The sequence below is a fragment of the Bos grunniens genome, chromosome 7 (assembly GCF_055505025.1).
Source record: "Bos grunniens cultivar Pamir isolate PY7600 chromosome 7, Bosgru_T2T1.0, whole genome shotgun sequence".
NCBI lineage: Eukaryota > Metazoa > Chordata > Mammalia > Artiodactyla > Bovidae > Bos > Bos grunniens.
This window is the reverse complement of record NC_141171.1, coordinates 35,429,332-35,451,824: the sequence shown is the minus strand read 5'-3', so window position 1 is coordinate 35,451,824 and position 22,493 is coordinate 35,429,332. Positions and strand designations below refer to the sequence as shown.

Sequence of the window (22,493 nt, the reverse complement as noted above, 5' to 3'; positions counted from 1 at the left end):
GTCTCTAGTTAAATGCTTGTGGATGCTTATTTAGCTGTTTTTCTTCATTAAATATGAATTATAGCTCTTTAAATGCTGATTTGGAAATCAGGAACGTTTAGTTTTACTCTACTGCTTTATATCCACAGGCAACATAAATCTATTTAAAAGCTGATTTAAGAAAGTAACTTGGGGAAGTGAATTGCTGGTGATTTGATCCCTTGAATGCTGCATGCTACATAATCAGAATCAGGTTGTACTGAGTACCAAAAATGTTTATTTGAATGTGATTGAAAAAGACAATTATTTCTTAAAAGGCATAAAATGGGTAGTGGTGGAGTTCAGGGCCTCTTGGCAACACTAAACACATGTGAAGTATTTAAAACTCAAGCAATGCCCCCATCAAAGACACATCGGGTAAGTAGAAAGCCTAATATGAGAATCTACCTGAAAGCAGTTTGTTTTTTTTTTTAATATTACTAGGTTATTATCTCCTTTATAGGAAAATATTGATAGCTAGTAAAATTACAACCACAAATGCAAAAATACATTTGAATTATAATCTTAATACTGAAAGCAAATAATTGTTGTTGTTAATAAGCTTTAAACTAATAGTTTAAAGTAGAGCAAGGTTTTATTATCATACACCATACTTAGCAATGTGGTATCCTAACTCAACATGCCACTATTTTCAAATCTTCCACAATTCAAAGCAAAGCAATGAGGTACAGACATCACTTTATTTTGGACTACCCTACAATAACATATTATCCAAAGTGACATCAAGAATTGACGGAACTGGAATGTATGCTGTGGTACTGACAGTGTTGTTTTAATAGTTTTCTCACTCTAAGTGAAGTGACACAAACTGATTTACTTCCCATTTGCCTGCAAAAGAAAAATTGACTTTTCATGCACAGTGTACTAACAAGCAATCTCTCTTCCCATTCTTTCACTACAAGCTGAATAAACACATGAAAACAAAAGAGAGATTTAAAAAAAATTTTTTTCACTGCAGGATGATCAGAGTCCAGTAAATTCTTTCTTTTGATTAACAGTCGTATGTCCAGTTATGGATCTTATGAGACACTGTCAACTTCAACTATTTAGAACAAGAACACTATGACAGCAATTTCTGACAGCTTTTCTTCTGGCTTATACATAAATCACCTTTGCCAACACACAATAGCATATGTAGATGTCAGGTATCTTTTTGGAAATAAGCAAAAGATAGAGGAGGTACATTTTCAGAACCTTTCATTTGTTACTAGTACGAAAGAGTCAAGTCACTCACCATTAAATCAATTCTATTTTGCCTTTTCTTTTTTTTTCTTTGACGAGGAAGGGGAAATTGTATCACACAGTTGTTCAAAGAACCAAACTCTTAAGGAATGGCTAACTGTTCATAATTCAAACTGAAAAAAAGATATTCTCAAGACAAATATGCAAATTTATGAGTCCAATTTGTAACTGGAAATCATGGTAATCTTCTAGTTAAAGTAATGTTTGTTTATAACCTGCTGAATAGGGAGCCATTCAATTGGTGGGTATGATAGTTGCAGAAGTTTTTTCACTAAAAAAATAAAATAAAATTCTTTCTTTTCAATCTAAATCACTCAGCTCATGTTTCAGAATTCAGACTGGTTTGCACGTCAAAATTAGATTCATTGTACTGGCTAAATTACTTCTAAGTTTAAGATAAAGAATGGAGAAACCAAGTTTGAAGGAACAGAAGATAGACATGAAAAGAAATGGGCCACAAGCCTCTACTTTATAAATTACTGAAAAAGAACTACTACTTAATAAATACAATTATTATTATTACTAGATACTGATAAGATGACAATTACCCAGGTTAACTGAATAACTGGTTCTTTGACTGAACAAGCCATTCCCCAAATCCTCCCAGCCATTAGGGGTTTTATGGAGAACCAAAGGAAAAGAAGGGATGGGTAGTTTAGCGAAGGTTATGCCACTCATACTTAAGGATGTTCTTCACAAACTGGAGTCATTTGGTTGACTCTCTTAAAAGTAGTGAGATAGTTTTCACAAGTTCCTCACAGGTAGGGCCAATATATTGTTGAGGAAGAGGGAAGGGAACAGAGGCAGAGACATAGGGCAATCTTAGGTCACTCATTTAAGGCATTATTCTACATTAGGAAAATATTGTTTTTCCTTTCAGATAACTGGCCCACCTTCCTTCAAATAAAAAGAGATGTCTTCTGAATCAGTTCCATTCTATCTACTGAATTCTGTCTCATCATTGCTAAATTAGACTGAACCGAACTGATATATAGATTATGTATATATCATAAATAATAAAATACATCCTACTTATTTCTTGGGAGTTAGCCGAGGCCAGAAAAAAAGAAGCAATAAGGTGGAAATCAGCATAGAATGAGAAAATATCCAGGCCCATGTTGCGGAGGACAGTGAATCAAGTGTAATGTTGAATTTCACTTCTTTCTCCAAATTTCTGCATTCCTTCCATGAAAAATGCTGACAATAGAGTGTTAAGATTAGTTGGGGAACCAGAACATTGTTAAGGACAGGACCTAGATTGGAAATGGTAAATACTTAGCCAATCCATATCAGCACTTTCATATTTCGTGGTATCTTTGAATCATTTTGGTAAAAAAAAAGTTCACTAGACCTACTATATGTATTTCCTGTTGCAGTTTCCTGGTCACATTAATGCATTGCACATTATGAGAGTAAATTGCAAAGAAACAAATATTCTATAGCAAAAACTCTGCTTTTCTCATTACTGTACTTACAGCTTTGATTTTTAAAACTGATTCAAAGTGCCCTTGATTTAACCATCAACTTTAATGAACACCTACAATAGACTATGTAAAGTCAAGTCCCTTGTTGAGAATAAACAAACATAGCATTTAATGTGGATCAGTTCAGTCGCTCAGTCGTGTCCAACTCTTTGTGACCCCATGAATTGCAGCACACCAGGCCTCCCTGTCCGTCACCAACTCGCAGAGTTCATTCAAATTCACGTCCATTGAGTCGGTGATGCCATCCAACCATCTCATCCTCTGTCGTCCCCTTCTCCTCCTGCCCCCAATCCCTCCCAGAATCAGTCTTTTCCAATGAGTCAACTCTTTGCATGAGGTGGCTGAAGTACTGGAGTTTCAGCTTTAGCATCATTCCTTCCAAAGAACACCCAGGACTGATCTCCTTGCAGCCCAATGGACTCTCAAGAGTCTTCTCCAACACCACAGTTCAAAAACATCAATTCCTCAGTGCTCAGCTTTCTTCGGACAGTGCACTACAAAAAGATAACTTAGACCCAGATCCTATCAAAAATATATAAAGTGTAAAACAGTATACTTAGTCAACAAAATTGTCAATTTCTATATCATGAGAACAGGGTAAGTCAAGTCTTGTAAAAGAATATTAGTAGTGATTTATAATAATTTAGGGAAGGGATTCATTTGATTGGAGGAACAGTAAATCTAGAGTTCAAAGACTTCTTCACGAAGAAAATATTTGAAAAAGGAGAAAATGATGAGCTGATGAAGAGACAGAAGATAAGAGGCCTTAAAAATGATCCATGAAAGCAGGATGCTATGCTTTGTATGGCAGTCATTAGGCCCATTGATTGAACACTGCAGTGACTGTTCAGGAAAAGGCAGGAGGGAATGGGCTTGAATGAGAAGGTTTAGAAAAGCCACTGCAGGGAATGTGGTGGGAAGACAATGTAAATGAATGGTCAATCCACTAAGCACTGGTTTTATAATTGTGCCTCATACCGACAGTTCTTTTCAGTAACTAATCAATTACTCAGTGCTCTACAATTACCCATTCAGCCCTGGTGATTGATTTGGTTTACATATCAACTGAAGTACCATTCAGAATTCGTGCATAAGTCATTTCTCAGTTAACTCGCCACTCTTCAGTAAGGATTCTCGGATTCCAGATATCAAGTTAAAAATTAACATTTGTTCTGCCTGTGACAAATTTTAATTCTTAAGAAAACACTGAATTATATGGTGTATAACAGTTGAAAGAAGGGAGGCTGCCTGACAAGGTTTCATAGGTAATAAGTCATACAGTTAAAAATGGAACTCAGTCTATATTCTCCAAGTCCAGAATAAGAAGCAATATTTCTCCTAAGTAAACACAGAAGCTGATGATGACTATGAGCCATTTATTTAAAATATATTTTAAAAAAAGGAATGAGCCCCTTTAGGAAAACTCATGTAATAATTCATGATGAAAAATCCTTCCCTGCTGAGGACCTGTAGGAGTCAGATTGGCAAGGGTCCTGGTTCTGCCTTAGACTTGAGCATTTCTCTTGGCCCACTGTAGTTCAGACTTCAATTCCTTGACCTAATTGAGGTGAAACCGAAATGACTTCTGTGATGAAGCCACGGTGGGATGGCTGGCTCTGGGGAAATGTGAATTTTCCTAACCTCTTCTTAATTCTTAGTTGATGAATCCAACTGAAATACAAAGAAACAAATACAATACCTAATAGAAAAGTCCCACTCTCCCCAACCCAACTCACTGCTAGTCTCAAGTTTGTTTCATTAGGATTATGAAGAAAAATGAAACCTCTTGGAGCCTAATGCAAAATTGTGTGCCAGACTTGTTTATCCCTTTGTAGTTATATCAGGCATTGCTCAAAGGAAGCGAGCAAAACAGCATTTTGGAGTTTATGAGGAAAATCATTCTCCAATTTTCTCAGAATTCAAATGAAAGCTGTGGTTTGAAGCCACTGAAACAGAATTAAATGTGAAGTTTAGAAGGGATTAATTTCATAAATTTCTTAAGTTGTTGATGGAACCATCTGGCAGTTTGAGAGATAACCATTAAAGTCAATACAAGAAAATTTCTTTTTGTAAGATTATAATGACTGAATATTATAAGAGCAGGAGAATAAAAACTAATGCATATTTTATCACTGAAAACAAATGCTCTGGACTTTAAAGTCATGGGGGATTTCTGCTCACTTCTAAAGGAAAGCAACGAATGTGTGATGCACACCTTCAAATGCCACAGAGGTGCCCTCTCCTCTGATCTTTTTGGAGGGCTGCAAAAGAATTTCCACCTGCACTTTTCTAAGGAGAAAGTGTACCCCCCAAAATTTAGGTGATATTCAATGTACTACAAAGTATAAACTGTACACGTGACATTTTCACTAAGCCACTGTGTGTCACACAATTGCACTGCTTTCTTTATCAAATGATACCGTTTATCAGGTAGCTACAGGTGAGGACCAGGGATTTCATCATAATTACCCACTTAGGTGTTTCTGGGCAATCTGAAAGTCAGTGATTTTCCAAGTGTTTTCATACAAGCTCTCCCATTAGTTTCTCAATCCAATCCTGACTAAACTTCATTATCATTACTATTTTATGGAAAGGAATATGTTTCATTTCAAGGCAATTTGACTCACAGACAAAAGCAATGGTCCTTAAATTGGATATTCATTAAAATCCCCTGAAAACCAAGGACACCTGCAGATATTGGGGAAAAAATATTTCCTTTAGGTTGAGGCCCATTTATCTGTATGGTAATCAAGTCCCCAGATGTTTCTGGTACCTCTTAAAATCTTCTAAATGTACTAAAATAGGGTGGTCTTAACACAGAATGGTCAAGCAGCCTACCCAAACCATAATGCTTGGGAATGAATTCCAGCTCTAGCAAATGTGCAATATGTAACCTCACCTGAGCTATTTAATCTCTTCACAGATCAGTTTTCTCACCTGCAAAATGGAGTAGTTAATAATAACTATCTCATAAAATTCTTGTGAGGGCAAATGAATTCATACATTCTGAGAAGAGCATCTGGTGTTTCTAAATGCCCCATAAAAAATAGCAGTTGTTCATCCAATATTTCATGTAAGGAAGCAAAATTAAAGGGCTTTGTGATGCTGCCAGAGTATAGCAGCCACTACACGCTTTCCAGCCCTCTTTAAGAACAGAACACCTTCCACAGATGTCCACCAGGACTCAAGAAATACCTGAACTACAAGGCAGGAATAGGATTTTTAATTACCTTAGTTATGCACAGAGGGCCAAAATTTCCCCTGCTACTGTGGATAACCCCAACCATTCTTCTGCTTGTGCAGTTCACTGTATACCTTCATCTCAGTTTTTCTTCAAGTGCCTAGTCTAACATCCCAGCCAATTTCCTCCACAGCTCATTCACAACACAACTCTAGCAAGCAATGTCAATATTTTCTTTACACAGCTATCACGAGTGATTTAAAATAGCAATATAACATATGACTTGTATCCTAGGTATTTCTCTATCACAACCTCTATAAAATGTACAAACAGTGATACCTGGAACAAGTTTTAGGCAGCCTTAACCCTTTCACATGGGTTAAACTATTTGACCAAAGTCGCACCACCAGTAGAAATACCCCTGAAACTCCTGAATCCTGCCTTGGAGGGCAAGTAGAGATCATAGCCCACTCCAGGTTGGTCAATGGTGGTCATTTTCATAAGCAAGGGAACTTACTTCTTTGTGCAGCCAAAAGCTAAGGAGATCTCTGAACCAGCGACTAAACCAGGGTCCTCTTGCTTGACATCTCGCAAGCCAAAACGCTGAGATGCAGAGGTTTGCAGCAAAGACAGGGTTCATTCGCAAAACAGGCAAGGGAAGATTGGGAGAACAAATCTTGACCCAACCTCCCTGAAGGCAAGGTGTTTATAGGCTAAAGAGGAGAGAAGCAGTGCGGTATGAGGCCCTCAGGAAAGGGGAAAGGTGACTTGAGAAAAGTGCAGTCACTGTCTTTCCGCGCAGGTTTAACTAGGCTCCAGGCATCCGCACGTTCTGAGGGGGGTTTGCAGCCGTCCAAAATCAAAAGGGCATGGAAGACGTTCACGCATGCCCAGTTGAAGGGTTTGTGGTCCTATTTAGTCTAAGCCTGCTCAGCTGAAACCTAGCCACAGCTGACTCCAAGTTCTTGGAAAATAACTCAGGCAAACATATTATTGTTCAAGTGACATGCTGCCTGGAAGGCATGCAAGTCTTAAGACAACCTTGATTAGTGAAGGCAGGTGAAATGGTTTAACCCATGCTTTAAAACCTACTTGCCAGACTCTTTACAGTTTATATGGGGCCTTACCTGGGTTTGTTCTCATATACCATTCAGATGGCCTCAACAACATGTTGTTCTTTCAAGTCTGCATCCTTGAAATGGCTGCGAGCACGGGGATAGCAGAACAGACAGTCCAAGGACAGAGGAAGGGATCCAGCTCTCTGGTCAACGGCTTCCATGTCCTCTGCATGACCTCTTTCAACAAACTTATATGGTGTACTTCTCCCAGTCCAGCACCTACCCCCTCAGCTGTTCAGAGAACTACTCTGTAATGCTCTACCAAGTTTCACCCACGCTCTGTACATCTCCTCCTCCTCACTTCCACCTCTGCTCTGCACAACACTGCTTTGGCCAACACAGTTCTGTAGCCTTGGTATTTCGTATGAAATTAGATGACAAGTTTGTGATTGGTTCTAACAGTCTCTTGCAATTACTTTCTCTCCACCTTTCCAAACTCACCATCACTCCACAGCATTTTTCAGATTCCTGAAATCTCCAAACTGCACTTTTTTGTCTCTCCTCTTCCTGCGTTATCTGTCTGGAACTACTGCCCACACTGAAACTAGACACAGCTGACTCCAAGTTCTTGGAGTCACTGACCTTTGGTCTGCAGTGCTACTATTCTTCAAGACATTTCTAAGAACTTAACAATTATCTATGGAGACAAAAGGTAGGGTCTCTATATTCCTTTTGGCATTGAATTATGAGTTTATTTTGAATAATAAATAAATGAATCATTCATTTTGGTTTTCTATAAATTTTTCTTAATAAAAACCAAGAAATGACTTTGGGCTGTTTTAAACAAATGATATCTTGGACATACCAGAGTTGTTGACTGGCATGGGGAAAATTCTGTACTACTCACAGAATGTGGTTGCTGAAAGTCACTATATTTACTTATCCACAATTGAGTTACTCAGTTATATATTTAGCAAACATCTATTGAGGGCCTCTGTATGTCAGGCAGTGTCCTCAATGCTGGGGTACCATCCTCAACCATAGACATGTACTCTGCTCACACAGAGTATACATTCTTGTTAGAGAAACCTAAAAACAAAGAGGAAACAATAAATAAAAATGTAATTTCTGTTACCTGTAAAGGAAATGGAGAAAATAAAAGTATTATAATGGTGAACAAGATATGCAAATTTAAAATCAGTAGAATAGAACAAGACATGCTAATTTAAAGGCATATCTAAGAAAGAGAAGTTTGAGGTGAGATTTGAATTATGAAGAATCACCAAAGCAAAGAACTTTTGAGGGGTATTCAGTGGGGAGGTAGCTTACTTCAGGAATAGGAAAAACAAGACTGAGGCAGAAACAAGTTTGAATTCTTGGAGAAAAATATAGGAGGCCAAGGTATCTAGATGAGCAGGGCTCAGAGTTGTATAAGATGAAGTCAGAGAAATCAGAAGGAGGCAGACTCTGCAGGGCCTTAGGGCTAAGATAGCAATTTAAAATTCTATGGTTTACAGTGACTATGATCAGGCAGATCTAAAAAATGAAAAAGAATAGCAGGTCTTCTATGTATGTGGGGAAAGGACCACAGACATGAGAGTGGAAACAGAGGAGGCTACTGCAATAGTTTATGAAGAAATTAGCATTCATTGTGAACAAACTACATTTTCTCTACAGGACCAATTAACAAAGCAAAACAAAACTAGAGCGTGGTTTGCAGGAGCAGATGTTGCTATGGCTTCCACTTGCTCTGCCCATTACTTAAGTGTGAGGACACTGTCCAAGAGCTCTTACAAAGCCCTCATCCTTTCCACCAATTTTTCTGAATCTTTTCAAGGATAAACAACAATTGGATTAGCTCAACCAATGTGCACTCCTAAGTGGCATCAATTCCCTGTGTGCAAATCAGCCCATCCTTGAACAGGGCACCCTCCTTGTACTTTGTCATGTCATTGGCCTAAGTACACCTGCTCCACTGTTTGCACAAAGTACTTATTTCAGGAAGGCGAGAGTCATTACAGTGCCTTCTCTGTGTGGGGAGCTCTGTGAGTGACATCTGAGAAATGGAGTAATGAGCAAAGCCCCTCGTGAGTGCTGAGGTTTTGCAGCTGTGCCCATTCAATAATGGGTTTGAGGTAAAAGTGTTTCTTAGAGAATTTCTTTGAAAAAAAAAAAATGCTTTCTCTCCCGGCAGCAATGACCTATTTCTGAACTGTCATCAACTTATCAACATTTTAGCTACATGAGAGTACCAACTTGTAAGTATTAATTAATACCTACATGTAGGGTAAATATATCAACTTATCAGCATTCTGTGGTAAATATGATGAGAGCTAAAAGCGATATTATGTAAAATTTAGGGTTCTCTTTTGCCTACTTACTATTAATTACTACTTAGTAGCCAGAACACAATTAGCATTATTTTATTCACAGAATTCTAGAAGTGGACAGCATGATATGAAAATTTGGCTATAGTAAGAGTCATGTTTAAAACCTGCAATGCAGTGAAGCAATACTCTAAAGTTCTAAAGAAGATGATGGAAAAATTAAAACCAAAGTTTGTACCAAAAATCATGCTGCCTGCTTAGTTCAAATCAAGGCAAATTAGATGTTTGTGAAAGAGACTAAATGGCACGAAAAAAGATGAAGGCAGAAAAAGTTACTTAAATATTCATATAGGATCTTTAAATTACTTATTTTCCAGCTTAAGAGATTCATTTATATCTGAAGGCAAAAAAAAATTAAGTAATAAGATAATTGTTTGCAATTGAGAATAAACTATTACATATTTCTTAACATGAAGTAAAGCAGTCTTTACCAAAAATGGAGAAAATTCAATATCAAAGGAACTTTAAAATGTCATGTGAATATGGAAAATTTTGTTGTATTATACTCATTCACTCATCTTTATAGTAAAAGTTTGAACAAATCACATTAGTAGAACTAGTTAGGCATCAGTAGCTGAATACAGGTAAATAATTGTTTTGTTTACTATTTGCCAGAGAATATAGACAGAAAAACTAACTAGAAGCAAGGGACTCTCAGAAACATATTTATGAATATACTTCTGGTAGGTTTAAATATATCCTCAAGAATATAAATTAGAAAAATTTTCAAGATACAGTGAAAAAAACAATATTGATGATTTGAAACAGCTGTTATACTGGTAGCTACATTAACAATCTCTCTCATGAGTTATTCATTCACTGATTCTGTTTCATTATATCATGGAGGCCTGGTTCAAGGGATCTCTGGGGGCCTGGCATAGTCCTGGAGATTGAGAACACAAAAAAGAAGGAGATGAGAAATTTCCCATCAAGGATCTTTCTGTTCATGATAGTTTTCCTTAACATATGCACATACACACACACACACACACACACACACACACACACACACACACACAAAATCTGTAATTACTTTCGTAGTGCTTTCAAAATGTCCAAAAACCAGCCACAGACTGATTTACATTTGTATTCTGGTTTAAGAAATAAAAAATTTGAGGAAAAGATGAAATGCCACCATCCACACAATGTTACATTCCAATGCTCAATAACGTACTCCACTGATCTTTGAAGGATAGTGGTGTTTGAGCGAGGCTAGAGTTTCAAACAAACACAACCAGCCCAACCTTGTTTGTCTATTGATTACTGCTGCTGCTGCTGCTGCTAAGTCACTTCAGTCATGTCCGACTCTGTGCGGCCCCATAGACGGCAGCCCACCAGGCTCCCCTGTCCCTGGGATTTTCCAGGCAAGAGTACTGGAGTGGGGTGCCATTGCCTTCTCCACTATTGATTACAGGAAGGAATAAATACCGGAATAAATACCATCAGGCAAAGAAATCATCCTCCCAGCCGAAGACCCTGAGAGCCCACAGAGCTGTCCAGAATACTGACTTTCCCTGGGTCAACTTGATGCCTAAGCTACTAAACTTATACGCATCTATAGTTTTAAAGCCAGCTAGTCACCCATGAACTCCTTATTGCCAAATTCAGACTTAAATTGAAGAAAGTAGGGAAAACCACTAGACCATTCAGGTATGACCAGTATCAAATCCCTTATGATTATACAGTGGAAGTGAGAAATAGATGTAAGGGACTAGACCTGATAGATAGAGTGCCTGATGAACTATGGAATGAGGTTCATGACATTGTACAGGAGACAGGGATCAAGACCATCCCCATCGAAAAGAAATGCAAAAAAGCAAAATGGCTGTCTGGGGAAGCCTTACAAATAGCTGGGAAAAGAAGAGAAGCAAAAAGCAAAGGAGAAAAGGAAAGATATAAGCATCTGAATGCAGAGCTCCAAAGAATAGCAAGGAGAGATAAGAAAGCCTTCTTCAGCGATCAATGCAAAGAAATAGAGGAAAACAACAGAATAGGAAAGACTAGAGATCTCTTCAAGAAAATTAGAGATACCAAGGGAACATTTATGCAAAGATGGGCTTGATAAAGGACAGAAATGGTATGGACCTAACAGAAGCAGAACATATTAAGAAGAGGTGGCAAGAATACACAGAAGAACTGTATAAAAAAGATCTTCACGACCAAGATAATCACGATGGTGTGATCACTCACCTAGAGCCAGACATCCTGGAATGTGAAGTCAAGTGGGCCTTAGAAAGCATCACTATGAACAAAGCTAGTGGAGGTGATGGAATTCCAGTTGAGCTATTTCAAATCCTAAAAGATGATGCTGTGAAAGTGTTGCACTCAATATGCCAGCAAATTTGGAAAACTCAGCAGTGGCCACAGGACTGGAAAAGGTCAGTTTTCATTCCAATCTCAAAGAAAGGCAATGCCAAAGAATGCTCAAACTACAGCACAATTGCACTCATCTTACACGCTAGTAAAGTAATGCTCAAAATTCTCCAAGCCAGGCTTCAGCAATACATGAACCGTGAACTTCCAGATGTTCAGGCTGATTTTAGAAAAGTCAGAGGAACCAGAGATCAAATTGCCAACATCCTCTGGATCATGGAAAAAGCAAGAGAATTGCAGAAAAACATCTATTTCTGCTTTATTGACTATGCCAAAGCCTTTGACTATATGGATCACAATAAACTGTGGAAAATTCTGAAAGGGACAGGAATACCAGACCACCTGACCTGCCTCTTGAGAAACCTATATGCAGGTCAGGAAACAACAGTTAAAATTGGACATGGAACAACAGACTGGTTCAAAATAGGAAAAGGAATACGTCAAGGCTATATATTGTCACCCTGCTTATTTAACTTATATGCAGAGTACATCATGAGAAACACTGGGCTGGAAGAAGCACAAGCTGGAATCAAGATTGCGGGGAGAAATATCAATAACCTCAGATATGCAGATGACACCACCTTTATGGCAGAAAGTGAAGAGCAACTAAAAAGCCTCTTGATGAAAGTGAAAGAGGAAAGTGAAAAGTTGGCTTAAAGCTCAACATTCAGGAAACAAAGATCATGGCATCTGGTCCCATCACTTCATGGGAAATAGATGGGGAAACAGTGGAAACAGTGTCAGACTTTTTTTGGGGGGGACTCCAAAATCATTGAAGATGGTGATCGCAGCCATGAAATTAAAAAATGCTTACTCCTTGGAAAGAAAGTTATGACCAAACTAGATAGCATATTCAAAAGCAGAGACATTACTTTGCCAACAAAGGTCCATCTAGTCAAGGCTATGGTTTTTCCAGTAGTCATGAATGGATGTGAGAGTTGGACTATGAAGAAAGCTGAGCGCCAGAGAATTGATGCTTTTGAACTGTGGTGTTGGAGAAGACTCTTGAGAGTCCCTTGGACTGCAAGGAGATCCAACCAGTACATTCTAAAGGAGATCAGTCCTGAGTGTTCTTTGGAAGGAATGATGCTAAAGCTGAAACTCCAGTACTTTGGCCACCTCATGTCAAGTGTTGACTCATTGGAAAAGACTCTGATGCTGGGAGGGATTGGGGGCAGGAGGAGAAGGGGATGACAGAGGATGAGATGGCTGGATGGCATCACCGACTCGATGGACATGAGTTTGAGTGAACTCCGGGAGTTGGTGATGGACAGGGAGGTCTGGTGTGCTGCAATTCATGTGCTCAAAAAGCGGACACAACTGAGCAACTGAACTGAACTGAACTGAGTTGCCCACAAACTAAGCTTGAAAGAAAAAGAAAATGTGAAAGTGTTCATCATTCAGTTATGTCTGACTCTTTGCAACCCCATGGACTATTGCCCTCCAGGTTCCTCTGTCTATGAATTCTCCAGGCAAGAATACTGGAGTGGGTAGCCATTCCCTCTTCCAGAGGATCTTCTTGACCCAGGGATCAACCTAGGTCTCCTGCATTGCAGGCAGATTCTTTACTGTCTGAGCCACCAGGGGAGCCCCAAACTAAGCTTTTACAACTGTAAATGTCTCAGGGCACTTTTGGTCTCATTGTAAAATATGATCATCTTTCTAAAATGAACTATCCCATGATGTGGGTGTGCCGGAGTGTGATGGCATTATCTCTGCCCTCCTTTTCAACTGTTGTAAAGTTTAAACTGTAGTTGTATAGTGTGTGTCTGTGTGTGTGTGTGTGTGCTTGGCTCATTTTTTTTTAATTTTTATTCTTGTTTCAAGTGTTTATTGAATTTGTTACAATATTGCTTCTATTTCTCATTTTGGTTTTTTGGCTGTGAGGCAAATGGGATCTTAGCTCCCAGACCAGGGATCAAACCTGCATCCCTGCACTGAAAGATGAAGTCCTAACCACAGGATGGCCAGGGAAGTCCCAGGCACATCTTCTTTTTAATTAAGGAAATTAATCACAATTACCAACTTATAAATCCATCATGAGTTTTTATTTCCACCTTTAAACAATACAGAAAATAATTCTCTAGACTATCACTGATACTAGATTCTTTAGTACATATATTCCTATTTTAGTCTGTTCAGGCTGCCATCAAAAAAGAGTATAGACTGGATGGCTTACAAACAAAAAAAGGTTACTTCAATCAGTTCTGGGGGCTGGAAGTCCAAGGTCAAGGTACCAGGAAGGTCAGGTGAGGACTTTCTTCTGAGTTGTATACTTCTCATTGTAATTTTTACATGGAGAGGTCTTTGGTATCTCTTTTACATGATAGCTAATCCCAATCATGGGGGCTCCATCCTCATGACATAAGTACCTCTCAAAGTTCTCACCTATTAATACCATAAACTTTGGGGGCTAAGATTTCAACATATGAATTTTGGAGGTGGAGAGAGACATAGTACTCTCTCATATCTCCCAAGCATACAGACTTATTAATTTATAGTATAATTGACAAAATTTCAGTTTATTTCTGATTTTAAAATATCTCTATAAATTAACAATAGACATATAACCGGATAACATAAAAGTGAAAAGTATCCTTCAGCAAATAATTAACTTCAAAAGAGATAGCCACAAGCACAAGCATTATGTTAACAATTGTTGAAATTGCTAGCTAATGCAACAGAACAAGAAAGCAAAATATGAATAAAACATTTAAAATAAAAAAGAATGATAAGATATCATTATTTATAAATATTATGATACTATTTTTGGACGCAGAAGGTACAACAGGAAAAAAATCAATAGGACAATTCAATAGGCAGTCTGTTACTAAAATTACGTACATAAAAATCAATCACTTGGATGTGTGTATATAATAATCAATTAGGAGATATACTTAAAACTGGATCATATTAACAAAACTACACAAGGATTAAGTTAAACAGTGAATTATAAAGCCTATTAAATATGAAGAAAGCTAGAAAAATATACTGAAAAACAGATAAAGCCTGACAATTCAGGACTATTTTGTGATTCTGAATAGCAAAACTAATCTCCATATTGTAGAAATATAAATTCCCCAAATAATCTACAGCTTTAATGTAATTTCAGTAAAACTTTTAACAGTATTTAATTTGATGAAGTTTCCCTTAAATAAAATGTAATGAATTAGTAAACTCCTTAGAAAACTAAATAAGGAAGAAATTGCCCTACCAGATATTAAGATCAGATCAGATCAGATCAGTCGCTCAGTCGTGTCCGACTCTGCCTACTAGCTTATATATAGCAAGCTCAGTTAATAGATTTTTTAAATCACCATATGTGAAATATCACATAGATTAAAGAGTTAAACTGAAAGTGAGAAAACATAAAGAAAGTAGAAGGAAATAACAGTAATAATATTATTATAATTATCTTATTATAATAATATATAGTATTATAATAATAGTATTATACTAGTATAATTATTATATACTATATTATATATAGTATATATTATTATATATTATATTGTATATATTATTATAATATATAATATATAATTATATATGTATGTTTTATATATTATATAAATTATATGAATATATTTATGTATTGTATAAATTATATAAATATATATTCATATTATAACATATATAAATATATATAATTATATATTATACCTTGTAATATATAATTAATATATATTATAGTATATATATAATTATTATACTATTATAATAATAGTAAAGTGAAAGTAAGTTGCTCAGTCATGTCTGACTGTTTGCAACCCCATGGACTGTAGCCTACCAGGCTCCTCTGTCCATGCGATTTTCCAGGCAAGAATACTGGAGTGAGTTGCTATTTCCTTCCCTAGGAGATCTTCCTGACCCAGGGACTGAACCTGGGTCTCCCACATTGTAGGCAGACACCTTACCGTCTGAGCCACCAATAATAGTAAAAGAAAATGTCAACAAATATATATCCAATCTTAGGAAGCAGAAAGATTTTCTAAATCAACATACAAAGTTAAAATTTACACAAGGTCATTAATAATTTTGATGACATATTTTCAAATTTGTCATCATACAGCATGCTGCTGCTGCTGCTAAGTCATTTCAGTCATGTCTGACTCTGTGCGACCCCACAGACAGCAGCCCACCAGGCTCCCCCATCCCTGGGATTCTCCAGGCAAGAACACTGGAGTGGGTTGCCATTTCCTTCTCCAATACATAAAAGAGAAAAGTCAAAGTGAAGTCGCTCAGTCGCGTCCGACTCCTAGCGACCCCATGGACTGCAGCTTTCCAGGCTCCTCCGTCCATGGGATTTGCCAGGCAAGAGTACTGGAGTGGGGTGCCATTGCCTTCTCCATCATACAGCATAAACAATATTAAATGATAGAAGCCAAACAGAAAATGTGTCTTCCAAATATGTGGTAGACAAAATTAATATTCTCAACTAAAAAAAATAATAAACATCCTAGTAACAAAGTGATAGTGAAAACAAAAAATTTTAGAAAAGAAGAAAAACAGAAAAGTAGCACATTGGAAGACTGCAGTACTAACAGAACTCACAAATACACATTAAAATGAGACACAACTTTATTAACTCATTTAACAGCTATTTATCAGGCTATTTATTAGGATACGCCAGGAGTTTTTTAGGTCAGTAGTTATCAAAGTGTGGCCTCTGAACCAGCCATGTTAATATCTATTTTGAACTTGATATAATGCAAATTCTTGGACCCTACAACATACTTTTGAATCAGAAACTCTGGTAGTACGGTCCAGCGATGTGTGATCCAATAAAGTCCCCAGGTGATTCTGTTTCACACTAAAATATGAGACCCTCTGGTTTAGGTAATAAAACTGACAAACCTCTCTTTCCCTGAGGAACGGGTAAAGCAGACAATAAATAAGAAACAAAATAAGTAAATGATATATTTTGATCAGAGTAATGGAAAAAGCACAGGAGGAGGAGATTGAGAGTGTCAGTCAAGAACCAACTTACAATTTAAAACAGGGTGGGTTTTCCCTGATGATCCAGTAGCTAAGAATCAGCCTTGCAATGCAGAGGACACAGGTTCAATCCCTGGTCGAGAAGATTCCACATGCCACGGAGCAACTAAGCTTGTGTGCCACAACTACCAAGTCTGCACTCTGGAGCCTGAGAACCACGACAGAAGTCAGCGTGCCCTAGAGCTAGTGCTCCGCAACAAGAGAAGCCACTGCAGTGAGGAGCCTGCACACCATGACTACAGAAAGCCCTCACTCAGCAACAAAGACCCAGCACGGACAAAAATACATAATAAATGTTTCTGAAAAATAAAATGCAATAAAATAGGGTGCACAGGACAGATGTCATTGAGAAAGTAGCTTTTGAGTCCGTGATTTGATAACGATGAGGGATCTAGCCACTTAAGTCTCTGGAAAAAGGAACATTCCAGACAGACGTACAACAAGTGCAAAGGCTATGGTTTAGTGAAATAAGAAAGTGATGAACAGTAGAACTGAAGAAAGTAATGAACAGTAGAGTGAGAAAGGTGAAGAGAAATGCGGATCAGATCAGAAAGATCATGATTCATAGGCCAACCAACCTAGAACCTTACAACTAATTGAAAGGCCGGCTTTACCTTCAGTGAAGTTCAGTTGCTCAGTCGTGTCCAACTCTTCGCGACCCCATGGACTGCGGCATGCCAGGCTTCCCTGTACATCACCAACCCATAGAGCTTGCTCAAACTTATGTCCATAGAATCAGTGATGCCATCCAACCATCTCATCCTCTGTTGTCGCCTTTTCCTCCTGCCTTCAATCTTTCCAGAATCAGGGCCTTTTCCAATGAGTCAATTCTCCGAATCATGTGGCCAAAGTATTGAAGCTTCAAATTCAGCATCAGTCCTTCTAATGAATATTCAGGACTGATTTCCTTGAAGTCCAAGGGACTCTCAAAAGTCTTCTCGAACATTACAGTTCAAAAGCATCAATTCTTCAGCACTCAGTTTTCTTTATGGTCCAACTCTCACATCCATACATGACTACTGGCAAAACAATAGCTTTGACTAGACAGACCTTTGTTGGCAAAGTAACATCTCTGCTTTTTAATTTTTTTTTAATACGTTGTCTAGATTGGTCATAGCTTTCTTCCCAAGGAACAAGTGTCTTTTAATTTCATGGCTGCAGTTACCATCTGCAGTGATTGTGGAGCCCAAGAAAATAAAATCTGTCACTGTTTCCATTGCTTCTCCATCTATTTGCCATGAAGTAATGGGACCGGATGCCATGATCTTACTTAATTTTTTGAATGTTGAGTTTTAAGCCAACTTTTTTAGTCTCCTCTTTCACTGTCATCAAGAGGCTCTTCAGTTCCTCTTCACTTTCTGCCATAAGGGTGGTGTCATCTGCATATCTGAGGTCATTGATATTTCTCCCAGCAATCTTGGTTCCAGCTTATACTTCATCCAGCCCACCATTTCACATGATGTATTCTGCATATAAGTTAAAAAAAAAAAGCAGGGTGACAATATACAGCCTTGACACTCCTTTCCCGATTTGGAACCAGTCTGTTGTTCCATGTCCAGTTCTAACTGTTGCTTCTTGACCTGCATACAGATTTCTCATGAGGCAGGTAAAGTGGTCTGGTATTCTCATCTCTTGAAGAATTTCCTACAATTTGTTGTGAACCACACAGTCAGAGGCTTTTACATAGTCAATAAAGCAGAAGTAGATGTTTTTCCGGAACTCTTTTGCTTTTTCTCTGATCCAACAGATGTTAACAATTTGATCTCTGGTTCCTCTTTTCTGAATACAGCTTTACCTTCAGGAATACCAAATTACACTTTAGGTTTGTGAACATAAGTGGCAGAACTTGTCCTATATTCCTAAAAATCCCTCTGGTTCAGATCAGATCAGATCAGTCACTCAGTCATGTCCGACTCTTTACGACGCCATGAATCGCAGCACACCAGGCCTCCCTGTCCATCACCAACTCCCGGAGTTCACCAAGACTCACGTCCATCGAGTCAGTGCTGCCATCCAGCCATCTCATCTTCTGTCGTCCCCTTCTCCTCCTGCCCCCAATCCCTCCCAGCATCACAGTCTTTTCCAATGAGTCAACTCTTCGCATGAGGTGGCCAAAGTACTGGAGTTTCAGCTTTAGCATCATTCCTTCCAAAGAAATCCCAGGGCTGATCTCCTTCAGAATGGACTGGTTGGATCTCCTTGCAGTCCAAGGGACTCTCAAGAGTCTTCTCCAACACCATAGTTCAAAAGCATCAATTCTTCGGTGCTCAGCCTTCTTCACAGTCCAACTCTCACATCCATACATGACCACAGGAAAAACCATCCCTCTGGTTACTATGTTGCAAATAGACTATAGGGGTTGGACAGTGTAAAAGTGGGCAACCAAACACATTTGCTCTGTTGGAAATGTCTAGGGGCTTTTACTCCTGGTCATTAATTGCAGAGAAAGTGATCCTTATTTGATTTTTTTCTCTAGTTGTTTTTTAATATTAGTATCAGATATTCTTAAATTGCAAAGGAAAAACAGACTGCAACCAGCAAAGGAGATGAACAAAAAGTAAAGAAGGTTTATCAAGGCGTAATGATCCATTGTGTCAAATGCTTCTAATAAGTCAGATAAGAGAGGACTGAGAATTAACTGCAGGGCTTTTCCGTGTATGGTCTCTGTGATATTACAAAAGCAATTTTTAGGAAATGACAGAAATGAGAAACTGAGTAGAATTAACTGAAGGCAGAAGGGGAGGAGCAGAATTGTAGACCATGTGTATAGACAGCCTGCTTAAGGAATTTTGCTATAAAGGGGAGCAAAGAAATTGAACGTTAACTGATGGAGAAAATTGAGTGAGTAAAGAGGGGTTTTTTTAATGTTGGCAAAAATTACAAATTAGTATACGCATAGAAATGATCCCATAGATAGGGGAAATTTATGATGTAGGACAGGGGGTGAATTGTTGGTGCAATGTTCGTAAGCAGATGAGATGGGATAAGTTTTGTGCACAAATTTAAGGAACATGACTTACAAAGCAACTCACATTGTTCTTACATTGAAAAGTAAGATGGCATAGCAGGGTGCTGGGAAGCTGTGACATATCTTTTATGACTACTTCAATTTTCTTAGAAAAATGGGAAGCAAGGAGATCATCTAGAAGTGGGTAGAACTGGGAGGTGTGAGGACAGAAAAGATGGTATTAAACAGTGAGGGAGTGTGAGAAAAGTGCTGTATCCAGGCATGAGCCTTTGAAGTTTGTGGTCACTGAGAAGGGCAGCAGAGTTGTAATTTCTGAGTTTACTAAAATCACATTCATCTAAGCAGGTGCAGGTACAGAGTGAGAGACAGTGATCCTTGTTTGTTTTTCTCTAGTTGTTTTTATGTAAAACATAAAAATTTTGTTAAATATGTTTTAATATATTACATGTTAACATAAAACATAAAATTTACATGAAAAGATCACTTTCTCTGCAAAGAGTGGATTGTCCTTTTGCCAAATGAGTCTGATAAAGTAAGATCGAAGGGACTCAGGAATGTTTACAAAAGGATGATTATAATGATTGACTGTGAAATTTACATGAAAGGAAGGATGGGGAGAGAAATCCAAGTACATAAATATAAGCTATAGAAACAAAATTCTGACTCTCTATTTTTATGAGATAGCATTTGAGAACAAACATTTACTCATTTTGTTTCCAACACAGAATACTGTATTATTTCTATATTATAACCTTCACAGGATCCATTTGGAAATGCCACTCTTGGTTTATGATATGCATTTATTTCCACTGAAACTCCTCCATGAAAAAGAAGCAATTGAAGAGGTGAACTTACAAGTGTTACAATAAAAGAACTGCTACTTTTAAAAACATTCCCACTCAATTTCTGGAAGGTACTATATTTTCCTTCTCTTCATTTAGAATGAAGTAATATTTACCAATGTTTTCTCCCTAGAAGTAACTTTGTACATTTCTTTGTCATGCTCCCAATCTCTCTCTCTTTCTCTTTTTTTTTAACTACAAAGTTGTTAATAGAATTTTCAATAACTTTTTTTCCTTCATTGCACACTGAGATCACAGGAAAAAGGTCCCATCACATAAATACACCTCATAGTGTCTAATCTTGTCTGTTCTCAGAGTTACCAAGATCACAGGCTCTAGTTACACATAATATGGCTGCAGCTCACGTGCACTCACCTGTGGAGTAAAAGCAGCTTATCTCCCCAAGGGGATATCTAACTCAGATTAACGGGGCCATGTTCACATGATGCCAATGTGTTATCAGAATTATCTTATCATGGGACTTAGAAAACATTTTAATGCATTATATTTCAGAAAGTTATGATCTTCATGTCAGACAGGTAGACAGACAAATGAGAATTTCTTGCATTCTAGAATTGCATTTCAGTCCTTTTGAAGTTTTGATGTTGGCTTCTTTTTCTCTTTCCTTCTAAACAATCCTTTATGCCCATATGTGTTTACAGCACAAATCTATTTGTGTGTAATGTCTCCCTCTGCTCTACTATAAAACTGCATATGTTAGATGACAATGCCCATGTGCAGGAAAGATTTTTTGTGAACTGGACTAGAACTGAAATGAACATTCATGCTGAGTCCATGTTGGGAAAAGATCCTCATTGTTTAACAGGAAACAATCAGCTCTAGATTGCATTTTATCTTTTTAACCTAGAAAATCTGAATAAAAGAGGAAAAATGGTTTGGTCCTGGAGCCTGTTCAAAGGGAAAACAAAAGAATTGTTTAGTTCTTTTATAATCATGGATGTTACTTAGTACTCACATGTTACTAAGAATAAGCATACCTAAAATAAATAAGATCAAAACATTACAAAGTCAACTAAGGTTTTAAAAAGATCAACCTGAACTCTCTTTCTTCAACTTAAGGGAAGATGGGTCTCTGATGACAAGGCTGAGACCTGGGATGGGGAGTGCATTTAGCAAAACAAGCACCATGATGAACATTCTTCACACTGTTATTACACTGCTGATCAGCCTGGAAGCTAATTTCAAGTGTAAAATGCAGGTTTGGGATTTATGCCTTGTATAAAACATAATCAACTTTCATTATTTCTGTGAGTCATAGCATTTTAATCTTTTCTAATTAGATATAATTACTATTCTTTCTCACAGCAGGATAGCAGAGAAGCATAAAAAATATGAGGTGCCACATCAGAAGGGGGGAAATGACAAAAAGGAAAAATTCAGGCATCATTAGTCAATAAGAGAGCTTTTTGTTCTCAAACGACTCTGACCATTCCCTTGGTAGGAAAAATGGACACTGACAAAACATGGTAAGTAATTATAATCTTTTTTATAATATTCTTTTGTAACAAGTGGATCAAGGTCCAAGGACAAAAGTAATTTCCATGTGGAGAACAAAATTTTAATGTCAGAGTTTATGCATTTTAATTAGGGCAATTTAGCTGATCAGAATAAATTGTCTTTTAAATATTATGGCATGTACTTTTCTATCTCATAGTGTTTCATTCTTTATATTTTTCAGTTCAGTTCAGTTGCTCAGTTGTGTCCAACTCTTTGCGACCCCATGGGCTGCAGCACACCAGGCCTCCCTGTCCAATCACCGATTCCCGGAATTTACTCAAACTCATGTCCATTAAATTGGTGATGCCATCCAACCGTCTCATCCTCTGTCATCCCCTTCTCCTCCCGCCTTCAATCTTTCCCAGCATCAGGGTCTTATCAAATGAGTCAGTTCTTTACATCA

At 37.7% G+C, this 22,493-nt stretch overlaps 1 protein-coding gene across 39 annotated transcripts in view; it reads right to left on the bottom strand.

Annotated features, from left to right (window-relative positions):
• LOC147369033 (uncharacterized) overlaps nucleotides 1-22,493 on the bottom strand; it is a 1,040,253-nt gene that overhangs the window by 672,822 nt on the left and 344,938 nt on the right. For 4 of the 39 annotated variants that reach the window (XR_015167200.1, XR_015167201.1, XR_015167193.1 and 1 more), the window contains exon 1: nucleotides 6,464-6,958. The exons of 22 other annotated variants lie outside the window; for them this stretch is intronic. Coding sequence is in view for 2 of the 17 variants with exons in the window: in XM_086410779.1 (XP_086266905.1) it covers nucleotides 7,074-7,096 (23 nt within the window). In the remaining 15 variants the exon portion in view is untranslated. 13 more of the 39 variants (XR_015167209.1, XR_015167207.1, XR_015167212.1 and 10 more) reach the window with 9 other exon arrangements.